Below are 19,632 nucleotides of genomic sequence, written 5' to 3' on the forward strand. Positions count from 1 at the left end.
TTTCTATGACTATAGTTGTTTAGGTAGTTGTCTTTCTTACTAGCCGTGTAGCTAGACATTTTTCAAAAACATTAGCTGAGCAGTTAGCTGTCTTTTTGTGACGTAGTTAGCACTTTCTATGATTTTAGCTGTGTAAATTGCTTCTTTTGCTGACTTTAGCTATATAGTTAGCCATTTTTCTGAGACTTTAGCTGAGCAGTTAGCTGTCTTACTTCAGCTGTGTTATTAGCTGTCTTTATGAATGTAGCTGTGTGTATAGCTGTCTTTGTTTTTTGGTAATGTAGTTAATGGTAATCAAAGTTCGTAACATTCATAAACCTGTTTTCACAGAAATTACACTTTTCTATGGTAGAATATTTTGACTTGGTAAAAAGTCATGGGGTTTGGATTATACTGTAGCGAGAGCTTTGACCCTTTGAGTTGACTGGAGAGCAACAAAAGTCAAACCATAAACCTGACTGAGCTGTAAACCTTCACCCACATGAACAGAGCTGGCTGACACATTTTGAGTCTGTGTCACAGAAAATGCCTGATCTTCAGTCATCGTTTCTCTAATTTCTCAGCTAGAAACAGAAGGACAAACTGGTTTTCTGATGTGAATATGAGGATTGGGATTCAGGCAGATTTCTGCAGCCAACACCCTCTTTCACAACATCAGTCAGTTCCTCAGAGAGCAGCTCTGATCTCATTCAGCTGTTTAACGGTTTCTGCATCAGCCTGAGGCAAAACAAGACCAAACTGCTCAAACTGGGGCCCTCAGACCCTCATTACTCGCTCATTCTGTCTTGAATTATGTTTGATGGTACAAATGGGACGCCAGCATCAGTAGAGTGGAACTTACTAATGTAACTAAGAAGGAACCAAAGTGTGAAAAGCAAATATAAGGAGATTTATAAGTGAAATCATAGATTGTGTGTATATGTATGGTTTTATTTAGTCCAGCAAAACATTACTAACTAAAACCGACGTGTAAATGATTAAACAGAGTTAAAATTTAACACTGGATGTTTCAAATGAAAGCAAGTTAAAGCACTTGGCTTCTGATTGGCTGACAGATCGCCTTTCTGTTCATAACGCAGGTGAACATGTGTGAGTAACTGCAAACATCTTGTGGTGACATAGTGAGGCACAGGGAAATGTAAAAGGGTTTCTGGAAAGTGACGCAGAGTGAGACATCTCGTGTCTTTCGTGCAGCTCAGACCGGAGATGTTGATCTATGATATTAGAAATTCCTGAGATTCCAGCTTTATAATGCAGCCTGGGTGTCATTTAGCTGCTCTCTGTTGTAAAAAACTAACTAAAAGCAAAACTGTTCCACCTTACTTTCTTTTACAGTTTAGTCCAGTTGATAGTATAATTAACATTTTGGGTAGTTCGGGTTAAATATAAATCATTTTTAACTGAATCAGTTCAAGGGTGTGTTCTCTGATTGACTGAATTAAGTGTAAAAACTTTCACTGTTGATTCCAGACATATTTTTACAATAACATGTTTCCAGTTGGAATGTTTTTGTTCGACGGAAGTTCTTCTTCGTTTGTCACCACAATTTTTTTTTCAGGTAGAGCTACGATAACAAAAGACATTCTAAAAATGTTTGGTGATAACATCGTTGGACTGTTAACGCTCTTAAAGCTGAATGTGGCACTGAGAACGTTCTTCCTTCGCTATCATGTAACATTGTGGGAATGGTGTATAAATTCTATAATGTGTTCCCTCAACAACATCCTCAAAAGTTGTCCTCAGACCATTACAAGCAGAACGTTCCACTTTTCTGGAAATATCACTTTACAGGAACGCCTTAAAAAGAGCATTCGCTCATCTGAGTAACATTTTCATAAAGTTGTATTAGGAACGTCCTTCCTTTGTTGTCATTGGGGAAACATTTTATCGAAGAACGCTTTAAAATGTGTTCCCTTTACAACACTCCCAAAAATTCCTCTGAACATTGCAGGAAGAATTTTCCACCATTGCTAATTTATCACATTACAGGGATGTCTTATAAAGAACCTTTTGTCATCTGAGGTCTCAGTAACATCATTGTGAAAGCCCCAGCTACCGGGGAACGTTCCCACAACGTTGGATAACATTATCTACACATTTTATTAATTTTAAACATTTTCATCAAACGTTCAAAGAAAGTTTTTTTGAATGTATTAATTTCCAATAATGTTCCTGTAATGTTTTATTGTTAACTCCAGAGGCAGATGTCAGGAACACAGATATGATCCATGATAACAGAAAAGGAACATTCTCAAACAAACATTTAAAAAAAAGTTTTTCAGATATTATCGAGGTCTCAGATGAAGGAATGTTTTTTTTTGTTTTTTGTTTTTATACAGAACGCTTTTAAATGTTCCATTGTGCAAGATGTTAAAAGTGGAGCATTTGGCCTTTTTGTTAAGAGAACACACTATAGAACGTTCTTCTATAAAACATTCTCACAATGTTCTACATCTGTTCCATGATAACCAAAGTAAGAATGTTCCCAAACCAGCATTCAAAAAATATTTTCCAGATGATATCAAGGCTGCTGAAGATTTTTTTTTTTTTTTACACGATGTTCCTGTAATGTGATATATACATATGTATAAATCCAAAGGTTGGACATTGTTCCTGGAATGTTCTGAGGATGTTTAAGGGATGTTGTTGAGGGAACATTCCCACAATGTTCAACAAAATTAAATGACAACAAAGCAGGAATGTTCTCACCCTAACATTCGGTTTAGACAATGTTAGGGCAAAACAGTCCAACAATGTTATCACCAAACATTTTACATCTTTAGATCTTTATCTTTCGTAATCCTGCATTTAAAAAGAACATTCTGGAAACTAAAACAAGAAAAGAAAGCAAAAGATTCTAGTTGTGTTCCTGACAACATCCTCTAAATATTGAAGTTTGACCATTATATTCAATTCATTAGAACATTAATGGAAATGAAAATATTCTTTAAACGTTCTATTAACATTTGCTTGAAACAGTTTCTTTAAAAACATGAGTAGAACTTATGGGTACTGTTAGCCAATGCAGTGGGGACATTTCATGCCAGCTGAGTTATTTCTGGGAGAAAAATACTCATGCAAATGAAGTTAATTGTGTTTTCAGTGTTAAGACATAAAAAAGCTGAAATGAATGACTGTCAGAGCGACTTGAAGCGGGCTATGAACTGATGAAGTGTAAAACCGTCACGGACTGTGTGGTAAAATCACAGTTTGCTCCTCCTCTGCTATGTCAGCATTTCCCTGATTATTGATTATTGATAATAATTCCCGGATGTGTTGCTGTTTCAGTACTCAGATCTGGAGCTGGCCCTCAACACAATGGTCACCGAGTTTCACAAAGCGGCGGGCAATGGGCCAACCATGAACACCACCCAGTTCCAGACCCTGATCTCCAAACAGATGCCTGCACTTGCCAAGGTACTGATGACATCACAGCTCGTCCTCCAATCACAACACACTACACTCAGTTACTAAGCAATGTGCAGTCAACACCAGACTTCCTGCACTTTATATTGTACTGAACAATGATCCCACAGTGACGAAAAATGTGACAGAAGTAAAGAAAAGGCCTAGAAAGTTGCTCAGAGTTAAAATTAAGACATGAGTTACGATAAGTAAATGCTTCTGGAAGCAACTACATAAAGAAAATATACCTGAAAACCAGATATGTTGGTGTATTTTCTGTGTTTTACTTGTCTTTTTCAGTCTAGTATGTGGCATCCAGCGTATTCATCAGTCATCTGTGAAGCACCTTGAGTTGTTTTCGATGTGTGTGAAATGGGCCATATGACCGATTAAACAAACATGCAGAGTAAAGCTCAAACTTGCAACATTCCTGAGTCGAGGATTGTTGTGCCACTAAAGTCACAGTTCCTGCAGTAGGTGACGCCTCAAATGACAATAAGACAAAGGGAAAAATCCTCCATATTATTAGAAACAAAGGTCCCTCCTTATTGTTATTCTGGAGCTGAGCTGTTGGTGGAGTGTTTGACTGACTGACAATTTGTCATCTCTGCAGACGGTGGAGAATGAAGAAGGCCTGGGTCAGGTCCTGCAGCAGATGGACGTTCACAGCGGAGACAACATTACTTTCGACAATTTCTGGAAGCTGATCAACAAGCAGGCCATCGACACCTTCAATGCCACGCACAAAGAGAGGAGCACCAAGTGCACCTGCCTGCTGCAGTGAGACCAGCAACCAAACCACCTCCACACCTGAGCCTGGAAACACCACACCTGTTCGACCACAGGGGGGCGCTGCAGGACCACAGTCACGCAGCAGGACACACCGAAACAAGAAATGAAGTTTTAATGGTGATCAGTCGATTCAAAGGTCGTTTGGGTTTCAGTCGAGTTAAAACCTGAAGTTTGTTTTTAAACCAGCTGAAGACTGATTGTATGGAGGACCAAAGATGACTTAATGAAATAAATAAATAAACAAAAACAAAAAAAATAACCCCAAAAACGAATCGAACTGCAATCATCAAATACACTGAGAAATACGTAAATAAAATTATGTGCCATAAATCAGTTTACAAAGCAAAAGGGTTCAGTTCAGAAATTAAATCAGTAAAATTTAAACATTGTAAAGTACATTTTCGTAAACTTACTAAAGATTCACAAAAGGTAAAAAAAAGAAAAAAGAAAACTTATAAGGGAGCCACTATAAATTACAATTTAAAGCCATAAATGCATGATAGATATATTAAGAAATAGCTATAATATTTTTTAATTGGGGGAAAAATGCAATAATCATTTAAGTTATAGTCCATTTTTCTAAGTTTAAAAGACCAAACAAGACCAATTTGAAAAATAAAATAAGTGAATTAATCTATCTGGACTGATTTAACTCATAGACAATGGATTTAATAGAATTAAAAATGTGAAAATCTATAAAATTTTAACTCTCAAATAAATGTGCAAGTTGTTTACAAACAAAAGAAATATATTAACAAAAAAACTTCTCCAGAATATAAGATAAAACAATTTAAGTGCACAAGAAGTAAGTACACAATTGCATTTTAAAAATCCATGTATCAAACATATACAAAAATAAATTAAATACAATTCTAAATTGATTGGTTTGTTTTCATTAAGTCAGGTTTGGTCCCCCATACACTACTGTAACAGGCTCAATCCAGATTCATGAATTCACAGAAAAGCAGCAACATTTTACTGCATTTTAAAGAGAAGCAACTGCAACGTTTACATAAAATTACTGCTTGATACAAGAATAACGTTTTTGTTTTTTTGTTTTTTTTAACCTATATAATGTTCTTTAATATAATCCAGGAGTTATTTTGGTTTTAGAAATTACTTCTTATATACATTTGTTCATTTCCTAAATAAAACTGTGACGTTTTGATACTAACTTCTGACTTTATACTCAGTCTGAATGTTACTGATGTGATTTTTAATCCTCAGATTGTCTCAATGTTTGTGTTAATAAACCTGTCACTGCTTTTGATATAACAAATCAACAGATGTGTGAAGAGAAATTATTTGAAAGGAAAACCAAAGGACCTACTCAGCTATATTATTTTTTTGTCTTATTTGTTATTTATTATCGAATAGAATGCTCTGTTTAAAAGCGAGACAACTAAAGACGTCCTCAAAATGTCACACTGAAATTGTTACTGGAATGTTTTAGGAAAAACATTTTGAAAACATTTTTGGGTTTTGGTTTGAGAACATTCATCTTTTTGTTATGATGGTCTGTGGTTCTGAAAACATCCTCTGAGTGTTAATGATAGAATGTTGAGTCTTAGTTCACGTTTAATCTCATGGGAATTATTTAAAATGATAAGCACCTTAAAAATCAATTGTATTTTTTTTTTTTTTTAGGAATTAGATTGAAACTTAAAAATTAAACAAACACTATTAGAGCTTGTAGGTAATGCATCAGAATGAAAAAAACTCTCAGTAACTGCATTATTCATTTCTTTCTTTCTTTGAGAACAATCAAAAAGAAATACTTTAGAAAGACTGTATTAAAAATTCGGGCCGAAAAGAAAAACTCACTGCAACCAAAGTGAATCCAGCTGTGAATCTAAACTGAGTCCACTTGTGATTTATAATCAGGCTGGCTGTACGAGCATGGCTCTAAAACGAGCTGTGAACCGCAGAAGCTTGTCAGTTTTGGACCTATGTGTTGTGTTTATGTGCATGTTTGCTGTGTTTTGTTTTTTTTTTGTCCTGTGCTGTGTGGCAGCAGCGCCGGCAGGGGGCGGTAATGCGACAAGAACGCCGTTCTGTCTGCCAGTAACAACGCGAAGAGTCTTACGTCATTGGCTCCGGTCCAATCGCAAAAGTAGCCGCCGCGTTTGGCTCCGCCCCCTCGAGAAACCGCCATCATGAAATGAAAAACAGAAGCTGACAGCTGAGACGCAGCACGGAGCTTCATCACTGAAACCAGGTAAACTTCTGCTATCTGGTTCACCGGCGTCCGGCGGCGAGACTGCGGCAGTTCGATGCCCTCTGAGCGGATTCTGTTGTGGGTCAGAAACGCTCCGTGTCGCTGTTTCTCTCTAATGAACGCGCAGATCAACATTATTTTAGCTAACGTCCGTGTTAGCAGGCGACGGCTAGCTGCGCGCAGAGCTCTCCATCAATTATCGTCTGGTTTATTATTTTAAACTCAGCTGCAAACTAGTTAACAGCAGCTAACCGACCCGAGGACACGTGAAAGGCAGAACGGGGAGAGGGGAAGCTGCAGTTTGTGGCTCAGACTGTTAGCGGGCTAACTTGACGCGCTAACAGGTTTGAAAGCTTAAAGCTGCAGCGCGCCAATCCGCTTGCACGTTTTATTGTGGCGAGACAAGGATCCAAAACAGAAAAAAATAAAAACCTAAAACCTTCGTGTGCTACTGAAAACATTCCGAGACTGGTGCTTCTTCTGCTGACAGTAGATAAGGCTTGATTTAACAGGTAATTCAACGTAAAGCTGGTTGTGCTGTCCGAGCTGCCACACTCCGTTTAAAATTCAGTTGTTTTTACGGACAAAAGCCTCTACTTCGTAAAACAAGGGATAACAATGCCTCATTTTTAGTCTTAAGAAATTATTAATGTCAATACTACAATTCTGCATATGACTTAAAAACATTTAGTAAAGTGAAATTTGAATAATCTGTTTGTTTATCTGTTTCCTCCGCGCTAATCCAGCACAATGAACTATACATGCAGGTGGCGACACAGTGTTTGAGGTCGGCACATAGTCTTTGTCTGAAGTCACCTGTGTGAAGGACCCAGCTCAGTCCTGCAGTCTTTCATCTGACAAAAAATTCTTAAAATTCTAGTACTTAGGTGTAGATTGTCCAGGCTGAAAATTCTGTTTTATGAACAAAAGTATCTAGTTGATAAATAACAGCTCAGCAATTCTTTATTTTTAGACTTTTGGAGTTATTAGCGTCAGCACTATAGTTCTGCTTATGTTTAAAACACATTAAGTAAAGGGAAATTAAAAATCCTCTTAATTTTATTTATTTGTTTATTTTTTGTTTATTTTAAAAGAGTGCCGATTTTAAGAGGAGATTCAGTCAAGCGTTAAGCTGCCAGACTTTATTGAAAATTCTTCTGTTTTTAAAAGTAGAAACCACCTACAAAGTAAAAGATGTCTGAATGATGTTTGATTTTTAGACTTGGCAAATTATTAGTGTCAATTCTGCATCTGTCTTAAATCGTCTGTTATTCTGTTTGCTGTTTCCCCAGAACTAATCCACAACAAAGTGCAGTACATGCAGGTAGAGGAACAGTGTTTCTGACATACAAGTTGTCTAAAGTCACCTGTTGAAGATAACCCAGCTCTGTGCTGCAGTCCTTAATAATAATAATAATAATAACAATAATAATAATTCGTTAAGATTGTGATGCTTAGTTCTTTTTGAGAATGTGCAAGCAACGTACAAAAGATGATCTGAGGAAGTATTAGTTTGGTAAAATTCTATTAACGCAAGCTTTTCCTGAACTTTCATCTTCATTTTGTCGGTTCTGACAACCTCTGGTTAAGGTGTATTTTGTCCAAATAAAACAATTTCCAGGGTCAAGAGTAATCTTTCACACCTTGCTTCACTTCACAGTTTGTTTCATTTCACATTGTAAGTCTAAATTGATGCTTTCACCTAAGATGTACATGTAACCAGCCCCACAGTTTGATAATATTCTGGTTTGCAGAAGTGTTTTTTCAGTTACACATCTTTAAATGCATAAAGAAAGTAACCTTGTGTTCTCATTGCCTTCCCATTCCCATTAGATAAGATCACCTGCTTTGGGTAAATCTGATATTTGCATGTCTTATTTAACTCTCTTGAAACAAGGTTTTGGATTACAGCCTTGTCTGAATTTTTAACATGACAGCAGAGATTGGTAGAACTTTATTTCTGTTCGTGTCACTGACTAATATTGGTTTTCATCGCTGCTGTAAACGTGTTGTGTGTCTCTCCTGTCAGGTTGAACTGATACTGCGTCAGACTGCTACAGGGCAGATATGAGCGACGTGGCAGATGAAATGATGGACAGCTCTGCGGTGTCCGAGGAAGAAGTGGAGGACCAGCGGGGGACGTCAAAGGAGGATCAGACGAGCCCAAACAAGAGCCGATCCAAAATATCCGGTAATAGGAATCAGTTTTCTGAATCCATCTGTGGCGGTTCGACCGGTAGAACTGCTCTGACTCACAAACCCTGCGTTTGATATTAAATAATTCCTGAACATACGGCGTGTTCAGACTGTAGTTAGCAGAAACACTGGAGCCTGAGCTGCTGCAATCTTCAGTTACTTAAAAGCAGCATCGTTTACACTGCAGATGCATGTAAGAAAAGGATTTCTGCTGATCATTTTTTTGTGTGGTTGTTGTCTGGAAGAACCCAGGAATGCTGTTTGATTTTTATTTTCACCGTGTCGCTGCAGCTGTGGGTGAAATTATCGAGGGAAAGCGGGCAAAGAAGACCGTGGAGAGACTCGACTTACAGGCACCAAAGCAAAGGGAGAAGCTCAAGATTGGAGATGGTAAATAATATATTTATATGGAGCAGATTTGTGAAATTGCCTCCGTCCTTTCTGTTTGTCAAGTAGCTAACACAAAAAACTTGAGGCGAGATTGTGTTATTTCATTGTAGAACTGTAAGGCTGCAGTAAATAAATGGTAGTAGATAAATGTTTATGTTAGTATGATAAAAATGTCTCTGCTTTTATTTTTATGACCAACAGTAAAAAAAAAAAAAAAAAAATTACTTTTATTTTTATGACCAACAGTAAAAAAAAAAATGTAAAAAAAAAACTCGAAAATGTTGCATTTGAAAAAATAAATAAATAAAAAAATTAGAACCAGAAGAATCTACATATTCACAATGAAATTTAGGCTTTTTCTTTCTTTTTCTTTTTTTTTTTTCAAGATTGGAGAAACAAACTATCATTTTTTTCATGTTCAGTGTTCATTTATTCACATTTATTGTTCACCTGTTATTACAGCAATTGACTTCTGTTTAGTTTATTCTACTTCGTTTTACATTTTTTGTGTTCCGGCTAATCAAAAATCCGAATAAACATCAAATCAGATGATAAAAACTGAGAAATCAAAAATATTCACACTGACATCTTTGCATTTTTGAGTCAATCTAAGAAACTAACCAATATTATTTTGCATTTTGTAGTTACTGAGTTTAGTTTAGTTTACTTCAAAAATTGAACAAATCTAATGTGTGCTGATTTGTGTATGAAAACTGTGGGTTTGTTTATTTTCAGGCAGTGGAGATAAATTGGGAGACATTCCTCGCACCAGCTACCAGATCACCAAGATGAAGCCGGCTGACCTGAAACCTCTGCACGCCATCATGTTCGACAGACCGGGAAAGGTATGAACATCGTGCTTTTTTAATATATTAATAAATTCTATTGAGGAAATCTCTGTTTTTCATACTTATTTCTTCTTTCAAGAAACCAGAGACTCTAAGAGTAAACTCACATGTTCACCAGGAGTTAAAAAGTCAGCGAAGAAACTGAAAATTAGAGAGTAATTTATAACAAAATAAAACCACACTAACCTGTTTTTACTGTGTTCTTTGTTTGTTGCTGATCCACAGTCTGATATGTTAAATTTTATTCCAAAATATACTCTTTAACTACCGTCAAAGACTCCTGCTTCAGCTCCGTTCTTCATGGCTTCAAATGTTAGCTCGAAAACGCAAAATTACACGCGTACAAGCAGGATTCTAACTCTGCTGTGAACAGTGTTGACGTAACCTGTTGATTACTGTTTGTTCTCCCGTCAGATTTCCACGATAAAGAAGAACCTGCGCCTGTTCAACGGATTTCCTTTTGATGTCGACAGTGAACAGTACATCAAAAAACGAGATAAACTGATCAAGTAAGTTACTGTTCAGGCACTTTTAGTTGTCATGTGAAGTTGGAGAGGAAAGCTCAAGGTGATTTTGAACACAAATTAAAGATATTTGAACTTTTGTTACACTTTAATTTTTTGGGTTTTTTTCTGATGGCGTTGAAACTAAATATTCTTACTTGTTCCATAAACAGATTTGCTTTTGGAGCTGGAACATTCTGATTGTGAATTGCTTATGCTCAGTTATTTTACTTGTCAATATGTCTTCTGTTTCAGCTGAACAACAAGATCAGAGTCTAAAAATTCTTTAAATCGTAATTTTGCCTTCAGTTCAAGCTCTTTATCTCAGAGAAGGCTGTTGTCTTTGACAAACACTGTTTCTTCTCTGCTTTTAATTCAGGAGTTCAAATTTTACCAACACCAAGCTGAAGGTTATGTGCAGCGTTCTGGATCTGGAGAAGAAAGGGACCCACTCAGATCTGGTGGACAGAATCCTGACTTTCCTCACCGTACCAAAAAACAGCGGGAAGGTGAGCTGACAGATCTGTGGCTCTAAATAATCAGCTGTTTACCATCACAGAATTGTCATTTCAGTAGAACGTAGTTTATTTTTCCTTCATCCCAGATTGATCGTGTCATTGTTTTTAGGATTCATTTTAAAGAAAGTTAAATTCTAAACCTCGCAGTGTGCCCACTTGTAGAAACACCTGCTTTTGTTTTGCAGTGCCTGCCCGTGAAGAAGAAGAAGAAGAAATCAAAGAAGAAGCTGACGGGTGACGACTCGAAGGCCAAGACCAAGAAGAAGAGCAAACCCAAAGCTCAGAGCTCATCGTCCAGCCCCAAGAAGTCCAAAACGGGCAGCAAGTCCAAAGCCATCGTCATGGACTCCAGCAGCGACGAGGATGATGATGAGGAAGATGAGAGAGCTGGAGCTTCTGCTGAGGCCGAGGGATCGGACACCGAGGAGAAACCGTCGGAGAAGGAGGAGGAGCAGTCAGACAAGTCAGAGGAATCTGGAGATGGAGAGGAGGAAGAAGATGAAGATGAGGATGATGATGAAGATGAAGATGATGAGGTAAACATAAACCTGATACGTCTCTCTTTATACCTCATCGATTAGTTAGTGCACAAACAACAACTATCACCTGTTGATTAATCACTGAAGCAATTTTTCAGTCCTTTTTTTAGTTTGTTTACTTGATAAAATGGGAGTTTGTAGCCGACACACCGTTGTGACTTTTTGAGATAGGGTTGCATTGCATTTAGTTGTTTTGTGTTCTTTTGTGGTCAATTTGTGTCACACTTTGGTTGTTTTGCATCTATTATACAAAAATGTTTAAAAAAAATCAAACAAAGAAAAAAACAACCTGGACTCAACATGTTCAACATTTTTCCACGTGTCCACGGGTATTTGAAGCACTGGGGGGAAAAAAGGGAAGCTTTGCATACTATAGATATTTTAACAGTTTACATGTTTACTGCCTCTGCAAACTTTTTCAAACTCTGCACATCAACTCTAGAAATATACTTCACCGTGCTGAATGTATCGGTTAGAATGCCAGAAATCATGAAAAAAGGAAACAGAAAGAAAGATTTCTTTGTTGATTATTATTATTATAAACAAAATGATATTCTTTTTCTTTCCAAGCCGCTGTGTGTTAGGAAGACAGACATCTGCGGGTTTAATGTCTAAAACTGTTTTGTATGTCAGTCTCCCAAATCAAAGTCCAGCAGAGGGAAAGCTGCATCCAAGAAACCGGTGAAAAGACAGAGAACACCAGCGAAGAAGACGGGTCCTCCTAAAAAGAGAGCAAAGACGGAAGCTACAGACGAGTCGGAGTCTGATGCTGATAGTGACGCTGATGAGAAGGTGAGTCATTTTCTAATAGACAACATGAGGAGTGTAAGATGTGTGTGTTTTTAATATGCTATTATGTTTTGCATGTCTCTGGCTTCTTTCCTGTTTGTCGTTGTTTCTCTCCTTCTTTTTGGCCTGAACACAATTCTAGTGTTTTGTTCTTGGTGTTTGAGGCTCAGCTCTCCACTGTGTGACTCTTCTGTTGGTTTGTAGCCCAAAAAGAAAAAAACAGCTGCAGCCAAACCTGCCGCCAAAACAAAGAAGGCCGACAGCAGCAGCAACAGCAAGAACAACACAAACACAGGTGAGAACGCTCTAACCAGCCTAACACTGACCACACTTTTTAGTTCAGTGATGTGGTTTATTCAGTCACAGGTTTATTTAGTGCCAACTGTGGCGCATGTTAGCAAAATAAAAGTTCAGAAAGAGCGGCAGAGAATCGTCTTTAGGAAGACTGGTAATAAAAAAGGGTGTGAGGCGTTCAGGAAACGTCTGTAAAATTTAGTGTCTGTTAAAAAACACATTTTCACAAAGGGAATAATTCAGCCTGTGCTCAGTTTGTAGAAGAGCTGCAGTAACCAATCAGCTATTGCACTAATCACCAGCTATTTTGATAATTGATTAATCAGTGTGAGTAATTTTTAAATTAAATTCTATGACCGCAACTTCTTAAATGTGAATATTTTCTGCTTTTTTCCTCCTCTATGACAGTAATCTGAATATCTTTGGACTAAACAAGACATTTGATCCACATTTTTCACTGTTTTCTGACATTTTGAAGACCAAACAACTGATTGATTCATCCTGAAAATAATCCACAGTAAAAATCATTAGTTTCAGCCTTTGTACTGACTGCCTTTTACTGCAATTAACAGTTCTTTTTGTTTTTTTTATTGATTAATCAGACAATAAAATGACAACGAAACCTGCTGAGCAGAACATGGCAACTTCATGATCGAACAACAGTTTAAAAAAAAAAAAAAAAAAACTGCTAGCATTCAGTTTACAATAAAATAGTTCAAGAAAAGCATCAAATCTTCTCTTACAAGGTTCTGAAATCTGCAAATATTTGGCTTTTTTTCATGCTTTTTGCTTTAAAAATGATTGTTGCATTTAATTACCAAAGTAAATGTTACATTACATTTTTTTTAAAAAAACTGACATAAAAGAAACCGCATCCTAATGATTCCGCTTGGTACTGAAAATAGTTGTGATTGGTCGATTAGTTATCAAGTGTTAAATTAATTGGCAACTATTTCATTAACCGATTTATCAGTTTTTGTAACAATATGCAAAACTGTCAGATTTCTGTGACTGCAGCTTCTTAAATGTGAATATTTTCTAGTTTCTTTCCTCCTCTGTGCCAGTAAACTGAATATCTTTGGACAACACTAGACATTTGAGGAAACGCTGATCCGGATTTCTCACGATTTTCTGACATTTGAAATAATCCTCAGACTCGTCAGTTGGTTGCAGCTTTATTCTGATGTTTGATATGAACTTTGCAGCTGACCTGTAGCTCCACATGACAGAAGTAGTGTTTCTAATAAAGTGCTTGCTGATGTGTGCATGTTAGTTAGTTTAGGAACATCTCCACAGACTGATGATCACTTTGACTGTCTGCAGAGTGTTTTTCTTCTCATCTTAATTCTCCCTGGCGTGTTTGTCTGTGCAGCGGAGGACAGTTCGGACGACGACGAGCCGCTAATCAAGATGATTAAAAAAGCTCCGAGTGACGAGCAGCTGAAGGAGACGGTGCAGAGTCTCCTGAAGGAGGCCAACCTGGAGGAGATGACCATGAAGCAGATCTGCCAGAGGGTGAGACGCTTCGTCATCCTACAGCCAATGTCTGTGAACAAACTAATTCCTTTGGTCTCACAAAACAGCTTTACTCCTGTGTTTCAGGTGTTTGACACGTACCCTGACCACGACCTGACCAGCAAGAAGGACTACATCAAACAGACAGTCAAATCTGTGAGTAACACAACACTGCATCCTCTTTTTTCTGGTTTGTGATAAATTATTTGTAGCTGGTGAAGGAAGCTGTAGAAAATGGTAACAAAAACTCAGATTGATGCAGATATGTTGTACTGAAAAATCTAAGGATGTATGGGACCGTCATATAAAACAAAACTGAATCAACAGTGGCAGAAGATGTAGTTGCTGTTTCTGTGCAGCAGATGGAGATAGAGTTTGTTACACAAAATCAGGAAGGATGTTAGAGTTTGTTTACAGGACACTGTGTCTCCAAACATGACTGCAAGATTATTTCAGGCCATTGGCTCAAAGAGAAACGGAAAGTTCATGCAGACATTTTCTGGACTTTTTAAAATTTATTTCAAAGACACCTGCACACTGTCTAACTTGAAGAAACATCACTAATAAATGTGTTTTTCTGACAGGAGTTTCTTACTAAAAGTGGCACATTATTTCTCTCCCTCATTAATAATTCCTGAACAGAGGAAAATGTTAATATTACTCATCCTGCAAATTTAATTTCTAGACATAAAACATGTCCTGCGTCACTTTAAAGCCTCAGTGTTTGTGCACTGCAAGTTTGTGGGTAGAATATTGGGCTAGGGTTTGCCTGTAACCTCTTTTTGGAAAACATTTTTGACCTGAGGGGGATGTTCATGTGTTAATTCAGAAAATGATTTAATTCAGTCTATTAATTTAGTAAGTAACTGGCAGATTGATGCAGTGAAAACCAGTTGTGCACACAGCTCTTGCATGTCTGCAGTAGGACGCTTCTGTTTTTACATAAACAAAACTGACCCGCAGCTGACCTGATCTGCAGTGACTGACTGATAGAACAGGAACTTGGTGAACATGTTTGTTGCCTCACTAAGAAAAGAATGCATCAGTGCTGCAACTAGTGATTATTTTCATTCTCTGTTATTTTCTGGATGAATAGATCAGCTGTTTGGTATCTACAATTTCAGAAAATGTGGATCAGACTCTAATGTCTTGTCTTGTTGTAACATTCAGTTTACTGTCATAGAGGAGGAAAGAAACCAGAAAATATTCACATTTAAGAAGCTGCAGTCACAGAATTTTTTAATGTTTTTATTTTGTTTTTCATACTCAAACTGACTCTTTATCATAATAGTTGGTTATCAATTTAATAGTTGTTAACTAACTGAATAATTGATGCAATTCTAGCGTACATCGAAAAAATCTATTGCCATCCACAAAATACACTGATTTTGTCTCGTTACAGTTTTGCCTGAATTGAATTTTATCAGTACATCAAACCACTGTGGAAATATTGCAAATGTGAAGCTGATGGTGAGGGAAAAGGAAAGGAAAAGTCAGAGCCACCTAAGGGTGTTGACATTTCAGCAGGGTTTCATTCGGACACTGAGATCTACAGCTTGTGCTGCCAAGAAACAAAAGTAGAAGCATTTGACAGACCTAGTGACATTACACTCCTGTCGGTAAGAACAGACTCTACAAAGTGTGCCATGTTCATAGTAAAACTGAAATGGTGTTTAGTCTATTAATCCAAGCAGAGAAGCCTCAGCTTCTTGCTCACAATATGTTGTGTGAGTAAACACATTCCCAACAATCACAGTATAACTGCTGGAGAACAGCTGGTGCTCTAAGCGAACATTCAGCTGGAGTTGGTAGCTCAGTGATGCTACCTGGTTGGAGGAAAGGGCTGGGATGCCTTGGGAATCAAATCTCTGGGTGGAGAGAGTGCTGGAAAGATGGTGGCTGTGTGGGTGAGATAAGGCATGAAATGGCATTTGATAATCTGGGCCACAGGAAGAAACACAGGAAGGCTACACTGGGACACACCTACTGAGTGTAAAGGCAAGAGCAGAAGAAGAAACATAAAAAGCACAGATATTTACTGCACCTAATATTAAAAGCATTAACTCCTCTTTGAAAATTTCTTCTTAATTTGGCGTTTTTTCCAATAATTTACCCAAAAAAACGACTCTTTCATGTCAGTGAAAACAGATTTCTACAAAATACTGTCAAATAGTTTAAAACATAAAATATAAAATAAGTTAGTGCATAAGTATTCAACTCCTAGATGCACCTTTGGCTGCAGTTACAACACTGAGCCTGTGTAGAAAGGTCTCAGTCACCACATCTAAAGCAAGTCTCGCCACAAATTCTCAGTGGGATTCAAGTCTGGGCTCTGACTCAGCTTTCCCTTTGTTGTCTTTAAACAGTGTCTGTGTTTCTTTGGTTGTTTGCTTCACCTCAGTGTCTTAATGGAAGACAGATCTCCAAAGTGGCAGTTCTCTTACAGATTACATCTGATCATCCTCCAGGATTTCTCTATACTTTGCTGCATTCATTTTACCTTCAACCTTCACAAGCCTTCCAGGGCCTGCTGTTGAGAAGCATCTCCGCATCATGATGCTGCCACCTCCATGCTTCACAGTTGGATTGGGGTGTTTGTGATGATGTGCAATGTTTGGTGTTTGCCAGACATGGTGTCTCTTCAGATGGACAAAACCCTTCTTTCAGTTGACTTCAGAGTCTCACACGTCTTCTGACAAACTCTAGTCCAGATTTAAAGAGCTTTTTTCAACAGCGGCCTTTTCGTTGCCACTTTAAAAAAAAGCTTTTGAGTGTTGAAAAACAGCAAACAATTGTTGTGTGAACAGTCTCTCCCATTCAGCAGCTGAAGATTGTAACTCCTTCAGACCTTCCTCACTAGTCTCTTTCTTGCTCCGTCACTCAGTTTTCGAGGACAACCGGCTCTAGAAAAATGTTCACGTGATCAGTTTTACTTCCACTTCCTCATAAAGGGTTTAGCTTGTTCTTTTTGGTTTTGGCCTTTAACTAACATTACTTCCCCTCATCCAGATCCACTGACTTGTCTTAACTGCTCGGATGTTTCTTTAACCGTCTTGCACTCCTAGCAGTCCTACATGCTAATGCAACTGTCTACATTCTACTAATACTGGAAAAACCCTAACTTTCTAACCTCGCTGTTGTGTTTCTGCAACCAGCTCTGTGTATCTAAGCTTTTTCCTTTCATACGCCTCCTCCCAGGGCACTGTCAGTACAATGTAATAAACATTCCGCTGACTGATCAACAATAGTGTTATTTCGGGCCTCAGGTTTATGCAAACTATCCCTTGTGGCACGACAAGTTTTCCTCTCAAATCTGCCTACATCTCCCAACCACTGGCACCCCTTTTTTTTTTGACCCCCCCCCTGAAAGTCTCAGGTTTTGGGGTGATGGTAGTGCATCATAAGTTGCCTCTAACGGGAATTTTACATGGTTATCCACCATGCACCACAGCTCCCTTCAGCTTCTACATTCCAATTTAACTACTGTCCCTGCTTGACCTGATCGTAAACCTAACAACTTCCTCTTGCAGATATATATGCTCTGCTACCACTTCCTTCTTTCTTTTCCAGCCTGCATTGTTCCTCATTAGAATGCCTGAACTAAGCCCCAAACCTCCGCTGTCCTGCTGCAGATTCCCTACAATCTCTAAGCGCCTAAGAACTGACTCTGTCTTCTGTATTGCATCTCCTGGATTCCATTTCCTGCCTCTCGTTGGATTTGGAACCAACCTACCAACAACAACAGTGTCTTTGCTCCCAGATGGCAACTAAGTAAATTCTCGTCTAAAAAGCAGAATAAAATTGACCATAAATAGCAATAAAAGGGTTTTATAGGCACTGTATCTGCCATTAACACATTTCCAATAAAAACGTGTGGAGGAGTTTAAAATGATCTTTGGAAAGTCAACAGTCAAAAAACCTTGAAGTGCTTCTTCTGCTTTCAAGCTTCATTTAAACAAAATCTGTATCGGTCCGTTTATTATGCCGGAACCAGTAACATCTAGATCTGATAGAATTGTATTAAAACTAAGGAAGACTACTTACTTACTAAGATTACTTTTTGAAAATGAAAGATTCTTCATTCAGGTAGAAAATTATAAGCATTAATGTGATTAGTGTAAAACATTCAGTGAATAGTCAGCACAAATTTCAATCCAATCCAGTCGAAAACAAACGACTGATGAGGCCAAACTTTAAAAACTCAGAACTACATAAGGTCTTTGGAACAGGATCAAATGAACTTCATAAAGTTTCACATGAATTTTATCTAAAATCCCAAACTGGGAACTGGAGAAGTATGAGCTTACAACAGGAGCTGAATGCTTCTTTGTGGAGTTGATCGACAGAAAGGTAGTTTTGTTGGTTATTTAAGTCACTTTACAAGCAAAAGCAGGAACCATTCTGGTTTCAGTCTTCCGGTGTGACTTATTTGATTTATTTATTTTTTATTTTTTCGACTTGGACTGTAAACATAGTTATGAATATGTAAAAGATAGAGCCACAGATTTTCTCCTTGTTGACTCATAAAACCGTTATTGAAGGTTATCCGCTTTTAGTCTTTGATGTGACTTTTTATTTGATCCTTGAATGTTTCCTTACAGCTCATCACATGAAGACCTGAAGAGCGAAGTTGCTGCAGAACTTCCCTGCTTTCATATCATGTTTGTTTTCAGCTGTTGATGTTTTTTTTTTATTTGTGTGACTCGTGTCGAGCTTTTCACTTTAGCTCTGCAGTATTCATCATGAACTTTGTTTAACACGTGTTGAGTCCAACGCAAGGATTTGATAAAGTAGCAAATTACCTTTTAAAACAAGTAGACAAAGTATTTCTTTTATACCTTTAACTGATTCATGAAAAACTAAGAAAAAAACTTGTGGGAAGAAAAAAGAACCAGGATTAAAATGTCGGCTTTGTCTGAATTGTTGCTGCAGCTTCAGTTTGACCAACATTCAGCCTCATGAAGCAAAATAAACTGCAAACAAAAGTTTTTCAGATCAGACTGAACAGCAGTGGTTTGGATGTTGGAAAAATTAACCTGTGTTATTTTGATTAAAATTACAGCTGATCTTTGCTTTTGACTCTGTTCCTCACATTTTTGTTTCTGGATTAAAATCTGTACATATGTTTCTAACTAGGTGAAGATATTTTTGATTAACACTGTCAGTTCTGGAAACACTTTTCTTCTGGATGTTTTGTTTCTCATTAATTTAGTTCAAGTTTTCACATGAAGTGTGCTGAGTGATTTACTCACTGATTAAAATTGTACCTTTTTGAACTACGTTGTCTGGAAGTGGTTTGAATTCTGCTCAGAAACATTTCACAGATCAGTTTCATCATGAAAGTATGCAAAGTGTGGTGAAAAATTACCAAAATGAATTGCAAACCAAACAAAACGTGATACGAGACAACCACAAAAAGATATAAAATTACCAAAATGTGACTCAAAGCAAGCACAAAAGTTGCAAAATGTGATGCAAAAGCACAAAGATTGCAGAGCAACCAAAATGTGCTGCAAAACGTACCCCCAAAATTGCAATACAACAAAAAAGAGCAATAAACTAAATGTTATGCAAGAAAATCACAGAAAGTTGCAAAATGACTAACATGAGACAAGACAGCTGCAT

The 19,632-nt window shown here is 37.6% G+C and overlaps 1 protein-coding gene across 3 annotated transcripts; it reads left to right on the plus strand.

Annotated features, from left to right (window-relative positions):
- The first annotated feature begins 6,337 nt into the window (after positions 1–6,337).
- Positions 6,338–19,286, plus strand: dek (DEK proto-oncogene). 3 transcript variants are annotated; one of them, XM_008298641.1, is made up of 12 exons: positions 6,338–6,415; positions 8,445–8,606; positions 8,903–9,001; positions 9,737–9,846; positions 10,264–10,358; positions 10,732–10,861; positions 11,056–11,406; positions 12,043–12,201; positions 12,403–12,493; positions 13,865–14,007; positions 14,095–14,163; positions 18,609–19,286. In XM_008298641.1, exons 2-12 carry the CDS (start codon positions 8,483–8,485, stop codon positions 18,618–18,620), a joined length of 1,383 nt encoding a protein of 460 aa, XP_008296863.1. In that variant the 5' UTR covers positions 6,338–6,415; positions 8,445–8,482; the 3' UTR covers positions 18,621–19,286. The 3 variants fall into 3 exon arrangements, with proteins under 3 accessions (XP_008296863.1, XP_008296864.1, XP_008296865.1); XM_008298642.1 differs by lacking the exon at positions 6,338–6,415 and adding an exon at positions 7,501–7,791; XM_008298643.1 differs by lacking the exon at positions 6,338–6,415 and adding an exon at positions 7,721–7,739.
- The last annotated feature ends 346 nt before the right edge of the window (positions 19,287–19,632 follow it).

This window comes from Stegastes partitus, unplaced genomic scaffold, assembly GCF_000690725.1.
Source record: "Stegastes partitus isolate 25-593 unplaced genomic scaffold, Stegastes_partitus-1.0.2 Scaffold1335, whole genome shotgun sequence".
Lineage (NCBI taxonomy): Eukaryota > Metazoa > Chordata > Actinopteri > Pomacentridae > Stegastes > Stegastes partitus.

Coding starts and splice junctions, on each gene's coding strand:
- dek (XM_008298641.1), top strand. CDS start 8,483: ATGAGCGACGTGGCAGATGAAATGATGGACAGCTCTGCGGTGTCCGAG. Junction 9,847..10,263: donor TGTTCGACAGACCGGGAAAG/GTATGAACATCG, acceptor TTCTCCCGTCAG/ATTTCCACGATAAAGAAGAA. Junction 10,359..10,731: donor AAACGAGATAAACTGATCAA/GTAAGTTACTGT, acceptor CTTTTAATTCAG/GAGTTCAAATTTTACCAACA.